The sequence below is a fragment of the Orbilia oligospora genome, assembly GCF_000225545.1.
Source record: "Orbilia oligospora ATCC 24927 unplaced genomic scaffold scaffold00076, whole genome shotgun sequence".
Classification (NCBI taxonomy): domain Eukaryota; kingdom Fungi; phylum Ascomycota; class Orbiliomycetes; order Orbiliales; family Orbiliaceae; genus Orbilia; species Orbilia oligospora.
Window position 1 is genome coordinate 1181958 of NW_011645633.1, and position 23416 is coordinate 1205373.

General features: G+C 44.3%; 5 protein-coding genes across 5 annotated transcripts; all 5 read left to right on the forward strand.

The window, feature by feature from the left end:
- Window positions 1-6349: 6349 nt before the first annotated feature.
- AOL_s00076g325 (uncharacterized protein) lies at window positions 6350-8081 on the forward strand (the record flags this gene model as incomplete). Its single annotated transcript, XM_011122878.1, has 7 exons — window positions 6350-6395; window positions 6506-6678; window positions 6776-6859; window positions 6954-7302; window positions 7419-7612; window positions 7690-7894; window positions 7948-8081. 7 exons carry the CDS (start codon window positions 6350-6352, stop codon window positions 8079-8081), a joined length of 1185 nt encoding a protein of 394 aa, XP_011121180.1.
- A 3564-nt stretch (window positions 8082-11645) lies between these two features.
- AOL_s00076g326 (uncharacterized protein) lies at window positions 11646-12819 on the forward strand (the record flags this gene model as incomplete). The annotated part of the gene is made up of 2 exons (XM_011122879.1): window positions 11646-12010; window positions 12138-12819. 2 exons carry the CDS (start codon window positions 11646-11648, stop codon window positions 12817-12819), a joined length of 1047 nt encoding a protein of 348 aa, XP_011121181.1.
- Window positions 12820-14748: 1929 nt separating this feature from the next.
- AOL_s00076g327 (uncharacterized protein) lies at window positions 14749-16631 on the forward strand (the record flags this gene model as incomplete). Its single annotated transcript, XM_011122880.1, has 4 exons — window positions 14749-15357; window positions 15443-16093; window positions 16145-16222; window positions 16284-16631. The coding sequence occupies 4 exons, from the start codon at window positions 14749-14751 to the stop codon at window positions 16629-16631; spliced, it is 1686 nt and encodes a 561-aa protein (XP_011121182.1).
- A 1185-nt stretch (window positions 16632-17816) lies between these two features.
- Window positions 17817-20201, forward strand: AOL_s00076g328 (uncharacterized protein; the record flags this gene model as incomplete). The annotated part of the gene is made up of 7 exons (XM_011122881.1): window positions 17817-18023; window positions 18090-18311; window positions 18384-18499; window positions 18597-19338; window positions 19403-19764; window positions 19830-20029; window positions 20092-20201. 7 exons carry the CDS (start codon window positions 17817-17819, stop codon window positions 20199-20201), a joined length of 1959 nt encoding a protein of 652 aa, XP_011121183.1.
- Window positions 20202-22078: 1877 nt separating this feature from the next.
- AOL_s00076g329 (uncharacterized protein) lies at window positions 22079-23161 on the forward strand (the record flags this gene model as incomplete). The annotated part of the gene is made up of 3 exons (XM_011122882.1): window positions 22079-22328; window positions 22698-22989; window positions 23083-23161. The coding sequence occupies 3 exons, from the start codon at window positions 22079-22081 to the stop codon at window positions 23159-23161; spliced, it is 621 nt and encodes a 206-aa protein (XP_011121184.1).
- Window positions 23162-23416: the final 255 nt, after the last annotated feature.

The window sequence follows — 23416 nt, forward strand, 5'->3', positions numbered from 1 at the left end:
CCTTTCCGGTCTAACGATTTCAGAACGGACCACCTGACACATTCTATATTCGTACCCAACAGATGGCAAGAAGGAATTATGTGCATAAGCAAACGTCATAGCTCGGTACGAATGGGAGCTTGGGATTTTTCCCCCTTAGCTTGGGGCACTAAAACGTCACTGTTCACTATTCAAAACGGCCTGGGAAAACTTTCTTTCTGGGTTGCCGAAGAAAGGTAGGTATTTTGGTAGATACTGTTAAGATGCAGGTTTGAATTCTCAATGCAATGGTGAAAAACCAAAAAGTGTCGGAATAGATATCCTTGCAGGCGCCCTTTACATTTGAAGACACGGGTCCATATGTTTTTATTACGTTTCAGGTGGTTTGTGGAGCTTTTTTTTTGGTTCGATATCTCGAAGCTTTGAGTTTCGAGCTTAATTAATTTATTAGTATTGCTTATCGATAACGCCGAGACGAAGCTTCGATTCATGAAATTCAAATAATGTGAACCTGCACCTCCTGCACGCACGCACGCACGCACGCACGTAAAGATGAAGCACGGGAAGCGCCTCAATTTTTGTAATTCGTTCGGGTGGTTTCCGGACAATTGCCTTGTTGATTCATGGCGAAGTCGAAAAAATAAACAGAATCTTGCCGTTTGGCCCGGATTGTTGGATTCCGTCAACCAGAGGGCGACGGCCGTTCATAGCTCGCTCCTAGCTAAGACCCTCGGGGCTAAAAAAAAACTATAGCTTAGGATGACAATGGACTTCCACCGAAGTTCAACTCTTTTGTGTGTGATACAAAGGTCACCCGAGCGTGTCTAAGACGGAAGCCATCACGTGGGCGTCATCTGGCAACCGTTTAACCCAAAGCCGGAAGTCAAGTCAGCTTTAGGTTCAGCCCAGTGGTTTCGCATGAAGTTTCTCCCAATAGATCGTGGGAAGGAAGGAGATCGAGCTATGTACACCTATGTTGTCAATGACCCCATTTTTAATCCTATCTCCCACGATGTCAATTGCCATTGGAAGGGGAGGGCGGGGGGCGAACTTGCCATATCTGATCGTGGGGTCTTTATTTTTCTATTTTCAATGTTAAATGTCCATCCGTATTTAATTCTCAGATCATGCTGGCATGGCTTGCTTGCTTGCTTGCTTGTGCTTGTGCTTGTGCTGCTGGAATTCGAATGACCCGGACTTGACGACAAACCATGGTCTGAGAGCCCTGGCCCTTGTCTGGGCAGGTGGCATTTGCCCTTTCTGCCAGCGAATAGACCCCCTCTTTCGATGCCATGATGGGGTCTCCACTGATGGACGACAGCCAACCAAAGAAGGCCTTGAGCCCTTCCCTTCGCTAGAACCCGCGAATTCCTTACATTTTGCATGCTGCGTGACCAGCCATCGATATCGAGACAAGCAAGCTTAAGCTGCCATGCCATGCCATCTTGTTGTTTGAGGGACATGGGCTACCTAAACCTGAAGGGTTGCCGCTGTATGTCTCCCCCCCCCGCCGCTGCACCTAAGCTTGTTAGCTAGCTAAACCCGTGAAGATCAGAAGAAACTCGTATGAAGAGTATAGTACTCACGTATGTATGTAATGTAATGTATACCAGACCATATGGAAAGGAAAGGAAGAGGCGTCTGTGGATTAAAATAGTCAACGAAAGGAAAGGAAATTACAAATGTATTTTTTATTTTTTTATTTTTTTATTTTTTTATTTTTTTATTTTTTTATTTTTTTATTTTTTTATTTTTTCTCAATATGCCAAAATGAAATAAATATAATCCATGCCAATTTACTTTCCAGGACAGCTCTTGCTAGCTGCTCTTACTACTTCTGCTGCTTCAGCTATCTCAAACAGCCTTACTCTGGATCTATCCGATATCGAACTATTTTCTTTTGTGCGATTTTTCTTCTTTTTCTTTAATTTAATTTCTTTTATATACACTAGCTTGAATTCACCATCAGGCGGATTTAGACCCGTCGTCATTGGCGTTTGAACGACAAAGTTGGTCTCTAGTACTGTATACCGCTGGCTGTAAGGTACAAGCTTCGAATTCACGATCCGAACGATATATCGTCTCTCTCTCTCGCCTGGCCCCTCTTTAAATTTCCCGCACTTCCTCGAAACTCGAAAACCTTTGTCTTTCGACAAGCCCAGCTCCACGCACGTTTCTCCCCCTGCGGCCCTCGTTTCCATTCCCCCCTCGAAATCAAGATCCGAACGAATAGGTAAGTTACATCGGTATTTGCAATTTATCATCGGTTTTTCCCTCTTCCAAGACCTTGCATCCATCCATCCCTAGTTCGTCCCAATTGCCCAGCTACGTTTTACCTTTTTTTTCGTTAGCGTACATTACCTGTCGTGGACTTTTCTAGCTTGGTGATATCGCGGCAGTGCCTACGACTTGCAGTTTGGGACGATGATCTTGGAATGCAAGCTTCGATCTCCAGATACATATCACCAGAAAGAAGACCGAGAGCCGGCCGTGATACGATTTATCGTCCCTGCCTGAAGAAAGAAAGGAAATAGACAAGACCATTACCAAGACCATACATATCTCTCCATATCTGGTTTGTGGAATGCCCACCCCTCCTTTTACCCAGTTTTAGCCATCGGATCACCGTTGTCCCCGCCTGGCGGCGAACCCTTTGCATGTTGGACCTTCGAATGCAAGCATAGCACACATCAATCAATCGCACCACAGCTAGCTAGTAAGTATATGCTAGCTAGCCAGTCAGCCAGGTAGCTTTTGAAAGCGGCTGGGAGGTATGTGTGAAGTTGTGCGACCATGCATCAATTGCAGTACAGCAGGCATGAAACGATCTGCTCGCTAGAATATCCTTTATTCCATGAATTCGTTTCCCGTTCTACATATATCTGCTTTTTTTTACCGTGATATCAGAATTTCTAGACCTCGAGTTCGAGTTCGAGTTCGAATGGGTCGTCCCTTTCGAACGGACGGGCTGTCTGTCTGGCTGTCTGTTCTGTCTGTCCGTGTAGCCTGAGCTTGGGGTTATTCCTTTCCCGTGGTTCGCCAGGGTGCTAGTCAGAATTTGAGCTCACCTGCCCCTCCTCCACCTCCACCACCACCACCACCTCCTCCTCACTTCTCCAACCGTTAATTATAACCCCAGGCCAGGCCATGGATGATGGATGGATGGAGTAAGTAGAGGGTATCTTTGTTCTATAACACGGGGTTTTTTGCTCGTACCTACGAGCATAGCAACCGCTGTAAGTGACCTCTGCACAGGTCCGGTCCCAGCTTCCAACCCCGCTAGTTTGAAGCCTGCCGCTGCACTGCTCGCCATTTCACGGGCCTTGTCCACAAACTTATTTTTTTTTTTTTTTTTTTTTTCTGTTTAATCATTTTATTTTAATTTTTTCCCTTTACATACATTATATTATATGCAGGCGGTCAGGCAAAATTAAAAAGGAAAGAAAGAAAGAAAGAAGGGCCCGCCGTCATTTAATTTCAAGATTCTCATGATTCCCAAGGTTCATTTAAACTCATTGTCACCCAACCTTTCTCGACGCCCTTTTTAACCCTCTTGACTTCCCTCATTTTTCTAGTTTATCTTTTTTTTTCCCTTTCACGGTTTTTATTATTTTTATTTTTTTTCTATTTCTTCCCTTCCCGCCCTCTGTTTCTTTTCCTTCGGTCTGATCCGATCTCGTTCTGGTTCTTATACTTTGGGTGGGAAAAGAAAAACCAGAATTCAAAGGGTCTTTTCGATATCGCTGCTGTTCCGCCTTATAGCAGAGACATACACAGTCACCCACAAGATATCTACATACTGTCAGTACTTTTACATATTTTGTTTATCGAATTTGCTGTTATCAAGTCGCAATTCTTAAGTTGGCCATTGATCATTCGTTTTATACTTCTCTGATCCTTTCCGTGTCGGATTTTACATAATCATCACCACCATCACCATCATCATCATAATCATCACCATTATCCTTCGGTCTGTGCTTTCTCTCTCTCTATCTCTTCCCTTTCTTACTGGGAGGGAAAGGAAGGATTAACTCGAGCTTGACCTTGACCCGTTGTTACTGTTACCCCTCTTTCTGATCTTCTTATTCTTAATCTATTCTTGTCCTTCTTGTTCTTGTCCTTGTCCAACCCGTGGCCCGGACCCTCATTCCTGCAAGCTTGGCTTTTAAGGTTCTGGGGATTGGGTTCTAGCTTTATCGTCCTTTCCACGTCGGAAAGGTACCACATAGCTATTGCGTGTATTCCGGCGCTTTGCATGATGATTGTTAAACACCCGGACGTTAGTTCGAATGGTGGATAGATCAGCAGACCATTATACAGGTGGGAGCTCATTATATGTATACTTCATACTTTTTTACACATCATACTTCATGCTGCGCTTCATGCTTCATACTTCATCCATACATATCATGCCAGGCTAGTTTGAGAGCTTGCTCTATTTTATTTTATTTTATTTTATTTTATTTTTCCTATTCAAATTGGAACAAAAGACAGCTAGAGGAGCTAGTAACTAACCCCAGTGCTTCTTTTTTGCCGTTCAACAGGACCCACCTTCTCCATTTCCTCCCTTCTTTACAGGTCACCAAACCAAGCAAGCAAACAAAAAGAAGAAGAAAGAGATCCAGTAGGAATATTAAGATTGATTGATATTCAGAAGAAAGAAAGAAGAAAGAAAGTAGAGACGAAAAAAGAGGAGAAAGAGAACAAATACATCCAACCATCCGTCGGTCTATCGATTCCATCCAACCAACCAACCGCTTTCGCTATTATAACCACCGCCTACTTCACTTATATAATATACACTATTATACCCTACTCCACTTTTTTTTCCACCCCCTCAAGTCGAGCCTCAAAAAGCCTCCTGGAGATCCTCCAAGTATTCCGCCATTTCCCGTCCGTTTATACACACAGTGACCGTTCGTTGGACTTTTGTGTCAAGAGGTCTTTTATTCTTTAAAGGCCCTGAGATAGAGAGAGAAGTTTGAGAGAGAAGTTCGAGAGAAGAGGATATCAACCATCCCTTCTGAACTGCTGCTGCTGCGACGTCATCGGACGAATCGATAGTGATTATATTATCGGATCGTGTCTTATCGTCGATATAACCATAATTTAATAATCTCCTTTAACTTTCCTTCTGTCACTTTTTTATTCCTTTTTTTCTTTTCTTTTCTTTTCTTTTCTTTGCTGAGGACCCTGCAGCCAGCAAGCCAGGAATTCGGACCAGACAAGACAGGACAGGACAGGACAGGACAGCCCGGCTTGGACCCGCTCCGCCATCTTTAAATAGTAGAAGTGTGACATCGGGCTTTCGAAGCTTTTAGCGCCCAGTTTTTTCGAGAAGAGGAAGAAGAAGAAGAAGAAGAGACGATCAATCCATTTCGAGACTCAGAAGAAAAAAAGAGGAGAAGAGAATTCTTTATTTTTATTTTTTATTTATTTTATATATTTTCTTCTTTTTATCTTTCGTCTTCTTTCACATTTTTATTCATTCCAGACGACGGTTTGAATTCAATTCGATTCGATTCGACCGAACCGAACTGATCTGATCTGAACTTGCCCAACAAACCAAACCAAAACCAAAACCAAAACCAAAACCAAACCAAACCAAACCAAACTCTCTTCCTTCTTCTGCTTCTGCTTAATTTCTCCTTCCTTTCCTTCCAACCCCCGACAAAGCTGCTCTCCTCTGCTTTACTCCACTTCTATCAACCAACAACAACCATCAACCATCAACCAACCATCACCATCTTCATCTTCATCACCATCATCAACATCATCATCAGCATCATCAATACTACCGCTGTCACGATTCCATTCACAAATTAATTCACTGCTACTCGTACCTTTTTTCTCCCTTTTTTCTCCATCCTCCTCCTCCTCTTCCTCCTCCTCTTCTTCTTCTCTACATCGAGCAGCGTGTATAAACCTCAGCCAGCCCTTCCAAAGCTAAAGCGACCGACCCACCTTAATTGAGCGGGAATTTCGCTGCTGCTGGGCATCATCCTCTCGGCAACCGTCCATTCACTCCCACACCACCACAACCACACTACCACCACAACCACACTACCACCACAACCACCACCACCACTTTTACCCCTCCTACTATTTTTGCTCGTTCTCCGCCTGTCGCCAACACAAGCTGCTCCCTTCCACCAACAAACCAACATCATCTCTCATCCTCGACATCTCCACTCCATCCTTACATCCACCGTCCATCCATCCCATCCTCTCGCCATCCAGAGAGTTGTACTTCGACCCTTCAATCTCAACTTCCGATTTTCAAATTCTCGCCAAAACAAAAGAAAGAAAAAGGTCGCCAAGGTGGCTCTTCTTGTAGCTTTCAGTTGATATCAAAATACCACCAAGCAACATGTCTCAAAATCGGCCTTCAGGATTCCCCGGCTTACGGATGGGAGGTGAGCTAATATTTCAATTCCATATTCCATCATTTCCTCTGTATATACACTATTTATTTCTCAGAACCACCCAACCTAACTCTTTTTTTCAAAATTTCGTAAATTTCCAGAAACCGTCAAGGAAAAAGTCCAGGATGGCCTTACCGGCGAAATACGAGAAATGCAATACACACAATGCAAAATTGTAGGCAACGGATCCTTCGGTGTCGTATTTCAGACAAAACTATCGCCGAACGGCGAAGATGCGGCTATCAAGCGAGTTCTACAGGATAAGCGTTTTAAGGTATAAATCCACCATCACCTTTCGACGCGACTTTTTCGTCCCTTTTTTTTTTTTAACCACCGGTGTTTTAAATGCTAATTGTTACTGGTTATAATAGAATCGAGAGCTTCAAATCATGAGGATCGTTAGACACCCAAATATCGTTGAACTCAAGGCTTTCTACTACTCCAACGGAGATCGCGTATGTATACTCCTTATTTCCCTCTCTTTCCCCCCCGCCCTTCGCAGGGGGGGTTTTCTGGTGGTATGCCTAAGCTAATACCCCGGATCTGTAGAAAGAGGAGGTTTACCTCAATCTTGTCTTAGAATTTGTTCCAGAAACAGTCTATCGAGCTTCCCGGTACTTCAATAAGCTGAAGACGACGATGCCAATTCTAGAGGTCAAGCTTTACATTTACCAGCTTTTCCGATCCCTCGCCTACATCCACTCCCAGGGAATCTGCCATAGAGACATCAAGCCACAGAATCTCTTGCTCGATCCAAGCACCGGAATTCTCAAGCTCTGCGACTTCGGTAGCGCGAAAATTCTTGTTGAGAACGAACCCAACGTATCATACATCTGCTCCCGATACTACCGCGCGCCGGAATTGATCTTCGGTGCCACCAACTACACAACGAAGATTGGTATGTCCTACACACATTTTTTTCCCACTTCGTTTTTTTTTATATTTTAATTTCCCGTTGGTATTTTAAGCTCTTTTTTTGTTTTGTTTTTTGCTAACGCTTTATTTGCGATCCAGACGTTTGGTCGACAGGCTGTGTTATGGCAGAATTGATGCTTGGTCAACCGCTTTTCCCCGGCGAGTCCGGAATCGACCAGCTAGTGGAGATCATCAAGGTACTAGGCACCCCTACCCGGGAGCAGATCCGTACCATGAATCCAAATTATATGGAACACAAGTTCCCCCAGATCAAACCACATCCATTTGCTAAGGTAATTTCCCCCTCGTGGATACTCGATTTTCTATTTATGACCGTCCAACCTAAAACATCCCGTTTCTTCAATTATAGGTCTTCAGAAAAGCGCCACCAGAAGCTATCGACCTTATTTCTCGCCTGCTAGAATATACTCCCACTCAACGTCTCTCGGCGATTGACGCCATGTGCCACCCATTCTTCGATGAGCTTAGAGACCCTAATACCAGGCTTCCTGATTCGCGAGGCACAAACGGAGGACTACGAGACCTTCCTGAGCTCTTCAATTTTACCAAGCATGGTACGTTGGCGTTCGCAAGTTTTGCAGAGGGTTGATTGCTAACCGTCTTATAGAACTATCCATCGCTCCAGAGCTAAACCACCGTCTCCTTCCACCACACGCTCGCTCCGCACTCCTCGCCAAGGGCCTAGACATTGACCACTTTACACCACTGTCGAAGGAAGAAATGATTGCTAGGCTGGATTGATCTTAATCAGTTGGACTAGTCTTTTTATTATTATTTCTCTTCCTCCCATACCCGATAATTTCGACGGTACCTTTCTCGCAGTTATTGCCGATTCTGGAAAAGCAGGTCTCTTTTTCCGCCCTCCAAAACCTACACCATCATCCTTTACCGTGTCTAAACAACAAAAGCTTTCCCTGGCGTATCTTTTCCATGTCTTTTAGGACTCAAGGCAACAAGAACCATATACTGGAGAAACCATGTTCTTGCAGTCTGCACTTTCCTCTCTCGCCCTCTCAGCTATCTTTTTTCCTTTTTAAATTTGTGTTTCTTTTGCGTGGGCACATTATCAGAAACATCAGATCACCTTCGCTTCGTTGTCTTGTTTCCCTCTTCTTGATGAAGCTGGCATCTGAAAATATTGCGCGAACTTGTTAGACTTATTCTCGGTGTTCATGCTCTGGGCCAGGATATCAGCAATTGTACCTTTTCTCCTATTATTTTTCTCCCTTTTCCTTCTCCTTCTCCTTCTCCGCTTCTCCTCCTCTTTGCTTTAATAGCTCACTCTTTTTTTTTTCTTCTTGACCTTTTTTTTTCATCTTATGGGACCGGTTGGAAAATATCTTTAGGAATTTTCAATGACCTGAGTTCGACAAAGAAAACCAAAAGAGACGTCTATAACACGAAATTACTTCTTTTTTAGCAGAGATCTCTCCTCCTGTTTCTCCTCCTTCTCCCACCTCTTCTTCTTTCCCTCGCAGAATATATAGACAGACACTATTATCACGAGCTCCAAAAATTGCCATTGAATTGCTTTAAAAAGATCCCACCTTTTCCCACAGTTTCTTTATATCACAGAGGAGGGAAGTCCACTTAGGTTACCAAATGTGTTCTTACTTTGACTCTTCAACCAAAAAAAGTTGATATTCCTTCCCCCCCAGAACCTCTGTTTTTCCTTTTCCTTTCTCCTTTCTTTAGTTTATACCAAGCTGGGTTTAATGAAAACAAAAAATTATTATTACAATTACTACTACTACTATTTCTCCTTGTTCTCCTTGAGGCCTTATTCCTTTTTATTTCCTACTTTCGGGGTATATGTTCTCCCAATGATGAATAACGTGTTCCTTCCATACTACAGCTAGTATATTCCTGATGCATGCATTCCCTTCTGACGACTTCTCTTTATTATTTTTATAGTATCATCTATTATTGCTCGGTACAGAAACTTTTACACTCGCTTTTTGCCTTAGTGATATCCCATCTCCTTGACTTTTTTTCTCTCTCTCTCTCTCTCTTTTCTTTTCCCCTCGTTTTTTTTACATTAAGCCTTTCTCGAACTTTTCTTATTTTAAATATACTTTGAGGAGGGTTTCTTTATGTTAAATACTATTAGTTTTTTTTTTTTTTGAATGGGTATTCGTATTTCTTTCCACATGATGACTGGGTATATATATATGGATAGTGCATGGTGGTGACGACGACGGGGTTTATTTCTGGACTTGTCTTTTTTTTTTGGTACTATCGTACTTAGGTGGTTCGAGCTACTTTTTATAGCTAACTGTTCCCTTTACTAAGTTAACCCCCCTTCCCCCCCATGACGATTCTCTTTGAGTCTTTCTTTTGTGTCGTTTTTACTAAGACCTTTTTCCTTTTTTCCTTTTTCCTTTTTTTTTTTTGGAGGGGATATCGAGAGTCTATGGAAATTTCGAGATGGGATTTGAATTCTTGGAAATGTTTAAATAGGAAGTTTGAGGGGAATGTGTGTAACTATATTATAGTTTGAGAATCTTCTTTTTTTTTGGCTGGATTATATTAATCGTCCTACGTCCTATTTATTTATTTAGTTCATATAAATCTCCTTTAAAGTTCTTGAAATTGATTAATACCCCGCGCGTATATATCATATCTATACTTGAGCCTTGGAGTTAACGTTGGTGGGTGATCGATCATGAATATATATGGTGAAGGGACGTCGGGACTATAGATGTATAAAAGTAACTGTAAAGTAGCTTTGATACCCATACTTCCTTTTTTTTGAATTTCTTATTATTATTATTATTACTTTTTGTTATATCGAATTTATTGATTGATTGATTTGATTGATTTGATTGATTGATTGATTTGATTGATTTGATTGATTTGATTGATTTGATTGATTTGATTGATTGAACGAATTAATTGTGCCGTTCCGCCAAGCTTAGAAATATGTATGCGGTGCGCACGCGGTGACGATTGTAAGGGCAATAAGAGAAGCATGATGCAGAATTAATTAATGCACGATGCATGATGCAGTCAGTCGGTCTATTGTGATCGAGGGTGAGTCATGTTTGATACATAAGTATAGGTATGTATAATATATTGAGCGGTTAGATGCAGGCATCTTTTTTTGTGATCACTCTTTTTTTCTTTTCAATTTTTTTATTTATTTCTCTTTAATAGGTAATATCCGTATATGTATATATATATGTATTGGGGGTTATTCGGGTTTTTTCTCTTTCTTTTCTTTTTTTTTCAAGAGGAGGTGCTCTGGGTCTCGGATTCTCATATTTCTGAGAACTCTGGAAGGCTGGTTTTTTTTTTTTTTTGATGTCGGCCCTATTGGGCTCGAGCTTTGATGTTACAAGACAAGGCAAGGGGGGTCGGGCCCAAGCTCTAAATTGACGGTAGCCACTTACATATATATAGAGAGGGTTTCTATAATAATAGTAATAGTAACCAATCTAACTTGGATTTATATTTAAAGGAACTAGCCCGTGTATTCTCGAGTTCATCGATCATCATCATCATCATCATCATCATCATGAGCTTAATTAATGTAATTTCGCATTTTGCCGCATAAAATCAATACTTAAGCTTCTTATAAAAACTACTTCTTTCGATGAGAGAGACTTAAAGAAAGAAAGAAAGAGAGTGCGTGTGTGTTTTTTTTAGACGGGATTAAATTTAAACCCACTTGAGCTTCTGTACTTTATATATATATATCTCTCCAAAAATAGTATCAACAAGTTTTTGATTTTTTTTTTTGTTCTTGATCGCTTTAAACGAGGGAAATGTAATATGTATGCGGCTTAATCGGTTCCAAGGTAATTAGGGATACATGACACAGACTGAGAAACAGATGATTCCCATCTGCTTTTAAATTTTATTGGGAGGTTTTTTTTTTTTTTTTTTTTGGTTAGTTGGTTTGATGGGAGAGAGAGAGGGATAAGTGGTTTAACGGTAGTTTATATTTGGTTTCTGTCGAGGATCAGGATCGATATCATTCGCGTGGATATGTATAAGTATCTATATATATATACTTACCTATTACCTTGTATTGAGTGCTTGTGCTTATGTGTAGGAGGTTTATTGGATACATAAGTAGATATATTACCGCTACTTTCAAGTCTTTCTTCATCTTTCCATTTCTTTATCTCTTTCAATCTTATATATATTCTTGCTTGTCATCTTCTTTTTCTTATATTTCTCGTGGATATACACGCAGTGAAAGTTCGAGGATTTATATATAAATATCGATACCCACGATTAAACCTTTACGATATACCCACCGACTCACCTATCATACATATTCAATTAATTTCCACAAAAATGTCACACCCAACATTCCTCTCCCTCCCCCGCGAAATCCGTGACGAAATATTCAGCTACCTCCTCATCTGCCATCGTTCTCCCCGTCTAAACAACAATCATCCAAATGCAATACGCTCTTTCGATCATCTACCATCAAACTTACCTGCTTCTTATAAAATCAGATGTAGACATCTAAGTTTGTTCAGGGTTAGCAAGCAGATCCACAGGGAAGCTGCGGAGGTATTTTATAAACGAAATATTTGGCCGATAAGGATGGTTATTGCGAGGGAGAGTGCGGAGTCGCCGGATTGTAGGTTTAGATTGCATATTACTTATGAGGCTCCGTGGGAGGAGGTGGCGTATGGGGTTGGTGATGGTGAGGGGTGAGTTTTTTGTGGATTTTTGTTATGTTGTTTTTCTTCTTCTTCTTCTTCTTCTTCTTCTTCTTCTTCTTCTTCTTCTTCTTCTTCTGGAGGGAGGGGTTAGTATTAACGGATGTGAAATTTATAGTACCGGCAAGTTTTATGATCTAGAAAGGTTTTATAATCGAAACGGTTCGGGGGAGTTGGAAGACAAAGAGGCGATTCTGTACAGAAAACCGGATTTGTATCCCACACCGCGGTATAGGAGTTTTCTGCGGAAAGTACGGGTGGAAGTTATCGATTTCAGGTTTCATGAATCAGTCGGAGAACCCGCTATAAAGAACCCCCATGAGGATTTTATATTATCCCCGTTTTTGGGAAAGTTGAGGGCATTGTTGGAACCAGCTGGTGAAGATGTTGTGATGAATATCAAATTTATGAGGGATTGGAGGTCCGGACTGAGGTCTACGGGGGAGTCAAATGGTGGTGGTGGTGTTATTTCTTTAGATACCGTTAGGCCATTGACGAAAGGTGCTTGGAAGTGTTATATCCATGCAGATATCGATCAGAATGGCGACGGGAGGGTGTTTAGATGTCGAGCTGCGGGGAATCGTGATGAGAATGGCATGGTTGAAGGAGGAAGTGAGCCGGCCGAGTCCGAGGAGGTTTCTGTTGTAGGTGATTGCTATTATGCGATTGTCGATGGGAAGGTTAAGTTAGTAAGAAATGGGATGAGATATACTTGCTGTTATGGATGTGAGAGGAGAGATCTTGAGAGGAGGAGACTCGAATTGTTAAAGAACGAGCCCAAGAGAATTCGATTTGGTTAGGGCGATCTTTAACGACTACTTTTGGGGAGAACTTTAAAAAACAGACATTTTCAAAATCTACTCGTAGGAGAACTTATTCCTCGGGAACTTGTAGATTCTAAACGTGTCTATTTGAAAAGCTAGGACCGTCAGAAGATTCACATCGGTAGCAAGCGTGTCGAGTCATGCAGGATCTACATCATCGTAGACGAGACGGGACGAACGCTAGGGCACGCCGAAGGCTTGAGCTAACCTCTAATGGACAGTATGAAAAGGTTTAGCGTATGCCACCTGCGGGACTGAAGCGACGGGTTTCTTCCTTCCCGCTCATATACTTTTTTCCCCCTCCCAATGCAATGCAGGTTGTTCTTCTATTCTTGTTAACGGTTCCTCCACAGCTTCTTTTGAAGCAATTGCAATTGGCTAAGAATTTTTTTATTTTTATTTTTATTTTTTCCCCTTCTCAGTTCGCCGATTTGATTAGTCGTGACGATTGGAACCCCATGCGGGGTTTTTTTTGATTTGTATTGATTTAGTAATGATAAGACAGTGCCACGGCGTTTAGATCCGATATCAAAAGTTTAAAAAACTTAGTACTGAGATAGCGTTCGATGTCACTCTTTGGTCCTTTATGTTTTTTTTTCGATAGTCAAGTACGATAACGGCTAGCCGCTCGGTATTGTTCGAGATCGTACAAAGATACTTTCGAGAAGGTGCAAATGCAATTGGATCGTGACCAGCGCAAATCTTCGATCTCGGGGACATATTTGCAGAAAGAATCTCTGCAAGATGGTCAATGCTGGCAGGTATGTACGTGCGTAGGTATGTATGTATGTAATTGTATTATATTGTATTGGTACAGATACAGACATACCTACTATTGTGTGTGTGGTTTCAGGATAGCTCATCCGAAAAAAGCTGGGATTGGGGGATATTGTCGAGCGTTCGAGTTTTCCTGCAAGTATTAATCCTTTCCCCATGTTCAAATTCGGAGAACCCGACCTTCTTTTTGACAGTTCCGTCCTGGAAATGCCGGTAGAAATATCTCCCACCATCCCTTCCCTCGAGTTAACCCCTTACACCCTTGTAAAACATGTGAGCTAGCCGTGGTCTGCTGGTCCTTGTCGAAAGAGAAACCTTAGTCTTAGGCTATCGTATGTAAGGTATGTTTCTCCGGCGCATCGAAATCGATTTGCATGGAGGGGGAAGCCGTTCTTTGTACGCTTGCTGGGTACAATGGCCCCTCCCTTGCGTCACTGTATTGTAAAGGCAAGAACCAAAAAAAAAAAAAAAAAAAAAAGAACTCTCCAACTTTGCCAACTGTTACTTAATTTTTTAATTCCTTGTCAGAAGTCAAAGGCCATCAAGAGCGGCTATCGACATACGTGGCGTGATAGGGCCTCACTCAATCTCATCGAGTGGGAAGGGCGGCCTCGGACTCTATGTGATGTTGACCCGCCCGTTTTTTTATGCAGTTCTGAGCTCTTGATTCGAGGTATGTAAGAGGTAAGGAAGGAGGACAAGAGGGGCATATTGTTCTGCTGCTGCTGCTGGTTCGTTTGACAAGACCTAAATGCGGCCGACAGATATATGCATGATTGAAAAAGAAAGAATAGAACGCAAGAGATCTGGTTGGGCTGGCCGCTGAGAGAAGGCGAGTCGGAATAAAGGGAAGCTGTCACAAGGTTGGGTTTCGACCTCATACTGAGAAGCGTATGGCTCGGAGACTTGATTCTGTGAGAGACGCCGAGTGGTTCTATTCGTTTTCCTGCTCTTCATATATCCCTCGTCGTTTTAAGCTCTTCTGGAGAGCTTGAGCTACCATCGGTTCCTCCGTTCGTTTAAACGACCCTTTTAAAATCCAGTGGTCGTCTGGCTTTATCATTCGTTTCCTCTTTATCCTTCTGCTTCGCTTCTTTTGCTGGCGGTTGCAAAATCCGGTATGCAAAGATGGAGATCAATGGGAGCGAAAACGGTATGGATGGGCTCGACTGTTTCCCGGCTGAGGTTCGGACCTTGATACTCGAACTGCTGGACCTCGAGTCTCTATTAAAGTGCCACGACGTTTGCCATTCCTGGAGAGAACACTCGCTTTACGAGACGAACTATCTGCCCCACGTCCTCGATGCCTATAATCAACTCACCCACGGAACACGACCACTCCCTGCGGACCTTCGAGGGTCGGAGAAAGCACAGTTCCTGAAAGAATTGGTCAAAACATCGATGTCAGCGTTGCCGGTTTTTGCGGAATGCGAGACGTTAAGGGATATTGCTGTCGTGCTGCACAGGTTGGACAAGTCTTGGCTTTCCGGCAGCAACACAAGCTTTGCATCTTTGAACCGCGGCGAAGTTCATGATGCGCCTATTTTGGCTGTTGCAATCGATGCAAGGACCGGCTCGATTGTGACTGGAGACACTGGAGGGGTTGTGGCCTTTTGGAATGCCTCCACTGGAAATTGTTATCATCGATGTCGGTTTCCAATCAATGGGACACAATGGAATTGGGCTGTGCCGTATCGTATTGCAATCGACGGTGATATTATGGTTATTGGGACACCGGTTCGTAATATTCCTTTCTCCTTTTTCATTTTCATTTTTTTTTGGCCGCTATAAGTCTGGAAGCTGACAGCATTTTGGGTGGTAGTTTGGCGGTGCGATTGTTGCAATCCGCAATCTATCCGGTGGACCCGACCCATTTCTCAAAGTCGCGGAAATCTGGACCGATGGTGGGCAGATAGCGAGTATTCGTATCGAGGGCACCGTGTGCATTCTTGGAGAAGTCGGACAAGTTAGTTTCTGGGATTTATCGAGATTCGTGGGTAATAATGATCAAGCCGTCACGAATCTGCAAGTACCAAATCTCATGACCATCGGCACTCAAAACGACGTTTCGCCGGTTCATAGTTTGTTTTATAGAGAAAGCTCCTTGTTTGTCGGGTTGGCGGGGAGTGGAATCCAGCAGATTGTTTCTGAATGCGGGCAGGCTCTGTCTCCGAAGAAACAGCTGTGGGAGCTTCCACCATCGCATTATATATTGCTGGTGTCTGGGCCGGAGATTCCTGGTATTGGAGACGTAGGGTGCTCCCAGCTATGCCCTGTTGGAGCCGATGGTGATATTCTTGTTTCGTGGGCGGATTCATCTATTTGTCGTATGAGTTGGACTTCGAAGGTGGAAGACGAATTAGTTTGGGAACCAAGGTCTCAGTTCTTGATTCGGGTAGTCGATGGTCCATATAAGAAGACCATTGCAATCTACGCTCGCGGAGAGAAAGAGATATGCCGTATTAAGCCGAACGTAAGTCCCTAGTCTGCTAGATTCCTTATATGTTCTAACCGGACTCCCTAGGCTATCGAAATGTTTCGAGAGGATGGGATTTTGATTAATCGCATACCCTGCAACTACGGCGCAATCAGTTGCGTAGCTGTAAGGGATCGCTTATTACAAACGTCTTGGGATCTATCACCTCTAACACATCCTTGTCTAGGTCGACCCCGCTTTCATCGTAGTGGGAACAAGAGAAGCAGCAGTTTGCGTCTACTACTTTGCACCAGGGCGGCAAGTACCCGCGTATGGACAAGGTCCGTCCTCTTCCGCCGCAACCAGTACCCTGCGATCGCCTTCATTGGAGAGAAAGCATACTTACAAAAGGAAGTACCGCGAGGCAATGGGCATGGATCTTGAAACCCCAATGGTTGTTGGTGGAACCGTCATTGACCCCGACAGGATTCGTACGACGACGGCGACGGCGACGAAAGATATTTCCAAGAGCAGACCTGCTAAGCTCGCCACGGGGCCAAGGGCTAACGTCAAAATTCCGGTTCCCACACCATGATTAAAAGGCAGTTTTGGCGGACGGTCATCAGGTTATAGGCGAAGTTCCTTGCGAGGCCTTCGGCTCGGCAATGATGCCGTTCGTTGAAAGTCTGTGCAATCACCGTATCAGGGTAAGTCCTAGACTCTCGGCTCGGTGTCGATGGCTGGCTTCATAGCCATTAACATAGAAGGGGGGCTCGTGACTGCCTAGATCGAATCTCTCCAGAGGTTCTATTAGCTGGTTTCGTCTATCGACTCCAGTAACGCCTACTGGGTGCATCTCGAAGCACCTATTAGAGCGGATAACGTTATTATACAGCCATTTCCGGCTTGGGGACGGCAGGGATACCGTATGGCGGGGGTTGCGTATCCTGCGATGTTTGATAGGCACATGGCTAGTTTGCTATCTCCGATGCTACCCTGCGGTGCAGTATTGGGTGATAACAGCACCAACCACAGCAGAGATTACGTACTCCCCTAGGTGGACCATAGTACATATTTATGTGTAGAGCGATGGTAGAAGAAGAAGGAATTGGTATATTTCGTATGGGAATGGGAGTGGGGTAACGAATGGTTAGCTCGGAGACTTTCCCGAAGGGAAACTTAAAACACATAATGCAGCTTGTATTATCTAATTCAAAGTAATGTTTAATTAGAACCCCTACCTCGCTATATGGGTGGGTAATCTTCTTTGCTCGCTTTGAGGAGCTATTCGTTGCACCTGATAGGTGAAAGTAATTTTTATCATTGATGATTTGTCAAAGCCGATATCAAGGAGAAGATATTGTTCTCATGGGAATCTATTGGCTATTGCGCCGTCCCTAGTGCAAATTCAGTTAACTACCATCCCTGAATACTAGAGATAGAATGTACCTTTAAGGTTGTGCTCCTTGAAGAAAACCGAGGTTCCTACCTTGGAGAGGTTGATAAATCTAAAGAACCGAGGATGCCGGGTGTATTCATGACATATGCTTTAACTAGTGGAATGATGAAAGGTATCTGGGTAAAGAGTGTTGTTTTTGTGGTAAAATTGGGCGCCTCATCGCCATGCCATCGGCTGCCAGTCGCGTGAAGTTGTCGCCCAAGAAAGACATTCAATCCCCGTCAAACAGCAGTGAACCCGACTCGACACCCGCCGGAATTACCTCCCCTCTCACCACAGCTCGGATGGTTCATCGCGACTCTACGTTGACATCCTCAAAAGATGGGTGATCGTTCAGCCCCTGACCCTTCAACAAGCGCAAGCTCCTCATCCTCGTCAACAATAACAGAACCGCATCTCCTGTTCCTAGCACTAGCCGATTCGTATCTCAACACCGCGCATAGCACCGGTATTAAGGAGTCCTTTGATCCTGAACTCTACCAGACCCTCGTAGCAGCAGCTCTACGGTGTTTCGAAGCCGCCCTATCCGTACGCCCGACCTCGATTGCGTGTGTTTGCTAGGAGTGTATGGAATCTGATTCTTTGGGTATATAGGAGTTCAAGCTACAACCAAAGTTCGAGGCGGCATTACGACTAAGATATGCCAGTGTACTGGAGGAAGAGACGGAAAATGTGACAGATGCGGAGGAGATCCTGCATAAAGGCGTGCGTAAACACCCTTCCATCGACACGTTCCATTTCGAGTCATCTCCGGGTTCCGACAGACTGAGGCTGACATGTTTATTTTTGGGAACACAGATTCTTATTGCCGGAAAGGTGGAACATACCCAATGAACTACCCAGTTTCCCGGGACCCATGATGTTGACAATGTCATTGTGGATATATAGAACAATTTCCAAGACCTCAAATTTGCTATGCAGCACCTGCTCGTCAGGATTATGTTTCGAATGAAACCGAAAGCAGCGTTCATCCTTCTAAGCCAGCAAATAAAGGAAACCGAAGTGTACGTATTGGTGACAGCTTCGTCCTTGTGGAACTCATCTATCGAGATCTATTAAGTTATTTAGTCGTGCATATTATTAACGCTGGGTTTGTTGCAGCCTGTCTATAGCGTACTGGACATACTCTTTCCGATTTTTACTTTCGTCACTACGAACACTCCGGACGGACGAGCAGGATGACAATGCGGCCGTATCGTCACTCAGGTCGGCAGCCGAACTGGCAAAACGGCGGGAAGACCATCATGTATATGCCCTAGCAAACCTAATGGAAGCATCGATACTGCTAGGACAGGGAATTTCGGGTGTGGACGGCGCAAAGAAAGCATTGTCTAAGTCACAGAGCGTTATATTGCAAGATGCACCACAGCTTGCTTTCCTTTTCCAAATGCTAGATATTGTGTCGGCAACAATACAGGGGTCCATGGCAGAAACCGATACCAAGATGAAAGTACTGCAGGAGAACTTGGATGGGAATGTCCCTTGGAAGCAGTGGCCTGCGGACGGCACCTTCGTAGTCCCAGTCAAGCCAGTGTACGATAGAGGCCGAGTGGAAGAGCTGAGGTTTAAATGGCTCCCGAAAGCCGACCTTTGGTCGCTAGTTTGGTTTCTTAGCGGGTCTATCAGGGCCCACTCTAATGGCTTCGATAAGAAAGCCGAAGCGTGCTTAGTCCGCGGTCAAGAGATGATAGATGGGCTGTTATCTGGGAATGCTGACCCTGGTCTTTATTCGGTGGAAACGGCTGCCGCTAGGGTAACTTGGAGGAGGCTCTTGAAGTTATCGACGACGCTGCAGCTGATATACTGTTATGCTGGCCGAAGTGCCTGGGAAGAAGCTATAACTGTAAGTCTATGGACACCACCGATTTTAAACTACGTCTCACTAGCATCTCACTAACATTCCCCAGGCTTTACGGCAAGCAGAAACGCAATTTGCAAACATTGCTGATGAATCCGAGCAACGGTTTATCAAACCCTGGTTGACGTATACTACGGCCATTGTTCGGCAGGGTACCGGTAACCTTTCCCGGGCATTGGCTACATACCAAGGCCTCCTTGTTGACCGAACATCGGAACTGGGAATTCTCGCTGCGCTAAACTCGGCATTGATTCTGTCTGGGCCTCGAACAAGGAATTTTAGACAAGCACAGAACATGCTAGCAGGTGTCGCCGACTTCGCATCGACTCATCGGAACCCACTAATACAAGGCGCATACAATGTTGTAACAGTCTCTCTCGAAAACAAAGGCGAGAATCTCAATGTTGTACGGTAAGTGCTTTTTTCTTCCTTGGCCAAGCCTTCCCCTCTAATATATCAATCTAACTTTATGACAGGAGTCTACTCAGCACGTCGAACCGAATTTTCAGGCAATCAGGGGTTCACCATATGTTGACAATCACATTGGCTTTGGTCTGTGCCAAGGTCTTCAATCCAGACCCGGTTCATCACGCAAATATGTCCAGGGCCACATTAGACTGTGCTGTAAAATCGGGTGACCGACTTTGGCAGGCAACAACTAGGAGTATGCTTGCTGGTAAGTTTTGTCTCCCTCGGAAAGCCTAAGACCAAAAGAATTACTAACATTCCACCCCGTAGACGCCCTTGTCAGAGCCAACCGAGAATCTGAAGCTAAGAACTTTCGGACAGCCAGTGAACAAGACAGAAGTGCCGTCGAACAATACCTCAACTTGGGATCCAATGTATAAACTAGCTTCCAGACTCGGGCTCGGCTCTGTAGCCGAGCTACCCCATGCGCAGAACACATCAAACAATACGTTTATCATCGGTTCAAGCATTCTATCCTCACATATTACTTCTCGTTACTTCCATCGGATATTCTCGGCTAATACCCTAGCGTTGCGATTTTGAGTGTTTTCTGTATCCTATGCGGGTTACTTTGTACCTAGTGCATTTTGTCAGTGGCAAGGAGTTTGGGGTGGGAAAATCGATTCATATCCTAATTTGCATTAATGCTTTGTCCACAAAGATTCTTGGACTTGGTAGATTTGAAAGGATGTCTATCTTCGTATAGAAGGGTCATGCGCCTGTTTGCAGGTATTTCAAAGCCAATCAACCACATACAGATCTCCACCCTCCGGCTGTTCAAGAGATCGCGATCGTACCCATGGTAAACAAAAAAGTTCCCGTATACGAGCCTCACGAACCAGATGGTTTATATCAAAGCCAGAATGATACAGCCGCTCCTTCCTTATCCACCGTAGCGTGGCCGCGTCGTGCAATAGCAAGAATCATGTTGCAATTTCGTCCCTGCCACGTCCGCTGATACTCCATATGACCATGAATCCGCACCGGCGTAGCAGATAGGATTGTCGGTTGTGTTATTTTGAAGAAACGTGCGCGAAAATGTGTTGATACCTTCCGCTTTTGTCCGTTTTCTTGTGTGACCGTTTGCAACCTCTTCCAACAAGTTTCACGCTCAGCGACGCTCTATTTCAGGTCTTATCTCACCTCAGCGCAACCCACGCAAAGTTCCAGGCTCTCAGTCAACTGCAAAAATACAATACTACGGCAGTCAGATATACCCTCGATAAGTAGGGGAGCTGGCGAGCCCCCATGTCAGCCTCTAGACATGATGGTTCGACGGCGGCTATTTCCGAAATCGTCGCTGGTGTTTCGGCGGGATTCATCTCAACTATCGTCTGCCACCCACTTGATTTGATAAAAACGAGGCTACAAGGTGAGATTAGCCCCCCTTTGCAGCAATTATCTAGGTCTCTTCCGCCTTGAGTTCTAGAGTCTCGTGGGGGAATTTTGGGTGGGATTTCCAAAAACCTTTAGGACTAAAGCTGGAAAGGTTTTCGACATGCATGGTCGTTTTTAAAAAAAATTTGTTCGGCACAGAATATCGGCGACTAGCTCACGTCATTTTTGAGGCATACCTTGGTATCCGCCATCTGCGAGTGAAGCCATTCTTGGGCAAAAGATATTAGCTGATATTATTGCATGCGACTCGCGGGATGGCATTTTTCTGATAATGACTGATATCTGACATTTCGCAATTCTTTTCCGGCCTCCGCAGTACACCGACATGACACAAGTCGAGCGTGGGGTGGTTCCGTCACTGTGGCTCGACAGCTGCTTGACGAAGCCCGCGCCACAGGAAGACATCCCATCAAAGCATTCTATCGTGGGATAGGTCCCAACATTATCGGGAACACGGCAAGTTGGGGCTTATACTTCCTCTGGTATCTCTAGCAACTCCTCTTCCTAAATGGAAAATACCGCTTTGCCTTGATATCAGCCCTGCAGGGGAAGCCATCTTCTCTTGCGTGGATATGTTGCATCGCTCACAGATGCTTATGCATGACCGAGAAGAATTGCTATTCTGATGCGCGTGAGGTGATGTTTCGCAGGTACGACCAAATAAAGTTCCGGGTTGCGGAATATCGCGGAAAGCAGGGCCAAGATCTAAGCTCCATCGATTATTTACTGTCGTCAGGCGCAGCAGGTTGGTAAAAGTTGTCAGTCAGATACCATAGGATCAACGGCGCTCATTTTTTTTTCGATCATAGGTGTCGCAAGTGCGGCCCTGACAAACCCATTATGGGTGGTTAAAACCCGGATGCTGACATCAGGATACCGGGGCCCCGGTGCTTATCGGGGAGTCGCCCAGGGTCTGCTCGATCTCGCTAAGAAAGAAGGTATCCGGGGATACTTCCGGGGTTTTTTGCCATCATTATTTGGAGTCCTCCAGGCCGCGATTCAGTTTATGACATACGAGAAGCTTAAAATCTGGCGACGCTCAAGTCGTCTCGAATCGTCAATTTCAGATGGTGACAGGCAGCAACTACAATCAGGTTCGAGACAGCAAGGTATGTATCCAGCACATCCACTATCACATTCTCTCCCTCTTCTACCCCTTCAGTGGTCAGCCCATGCTAGGAACCTGCATAACATACATATGCTGGTTGGGTTGGCTGCAATCATCTTATAAACAGATACTATAGCACACACTTCGGACATAAACGTCTTATCCCTCTTGCACGATGCCCGTGGGTTTGGATGCTTATAAGATCACCTAATAGTTTATACTCCTTCCTAATCCATGTCATTGGAACAAGGGTTTCGTCATAACCTGCAGGCGGCATCGCTTCCCCGTTCTTGCAGCTGACCTCCCAAAAAAAAATCCATTACTAACGATTTGTCGCGAATTTCGTGGTGCACGAATTTAACGAAAATAGAGCATAAAGATGCAGCTTACAATGGAAGTTCTAACAGAGAGGCAATTGGTCATAAGCGAAATCGTGACATCTCTGGAGCTCGTCAATTGGCGCACCAGTCGCCAGCGCTCTCAAACTCGGACTACATGGCCTTATCTGCGCTGTCAAAAGTATTTGCCGGCGTATTGACGTACCCGTATCAGGTGATACGTTCGAGGCTACAGACACACGATGCGGCTACGGTCTACTCTTCGGCAAGAAACGCTGTTTCTCAAACATGGAAATCCCAAGGTCTTGCTGGGTTTTATCGAGGGTGAGTGCAATTATTCATTTTAATCAATATGGTTTCATGGTATACCTAGAATGCCACGATGTGTACCTTCCTTGACGATTGGTACCTGACCAGCAAAGTCCCCCCCGGTCCTCGCCTTTTGCCCTTCAATAAGACTGTCGGCTCCGTCGGCTCATGGTGGGATATGTCTTAATACTTCTTTCTATTATCTAAAAAATCGACGACATTTGACTGTCTGAAGTTTTGACTTGAGGGTGGGCTGTGTCCTCGAAATATTGGTGCCTGACTTCCCTTATTGTCCCCTTCAAAACCCCCAGAACCCTGCTCCTTCTCGCATGCGATCCCACAGGCTCGCTTTCTTTTTCCTTTTTTCTCCCCGCTGTCGTCGTTGCCTTTTACTCTAAAAAATGCAGGTGTGGATGGACTGCCCCACAGATGTTTTCTAGAA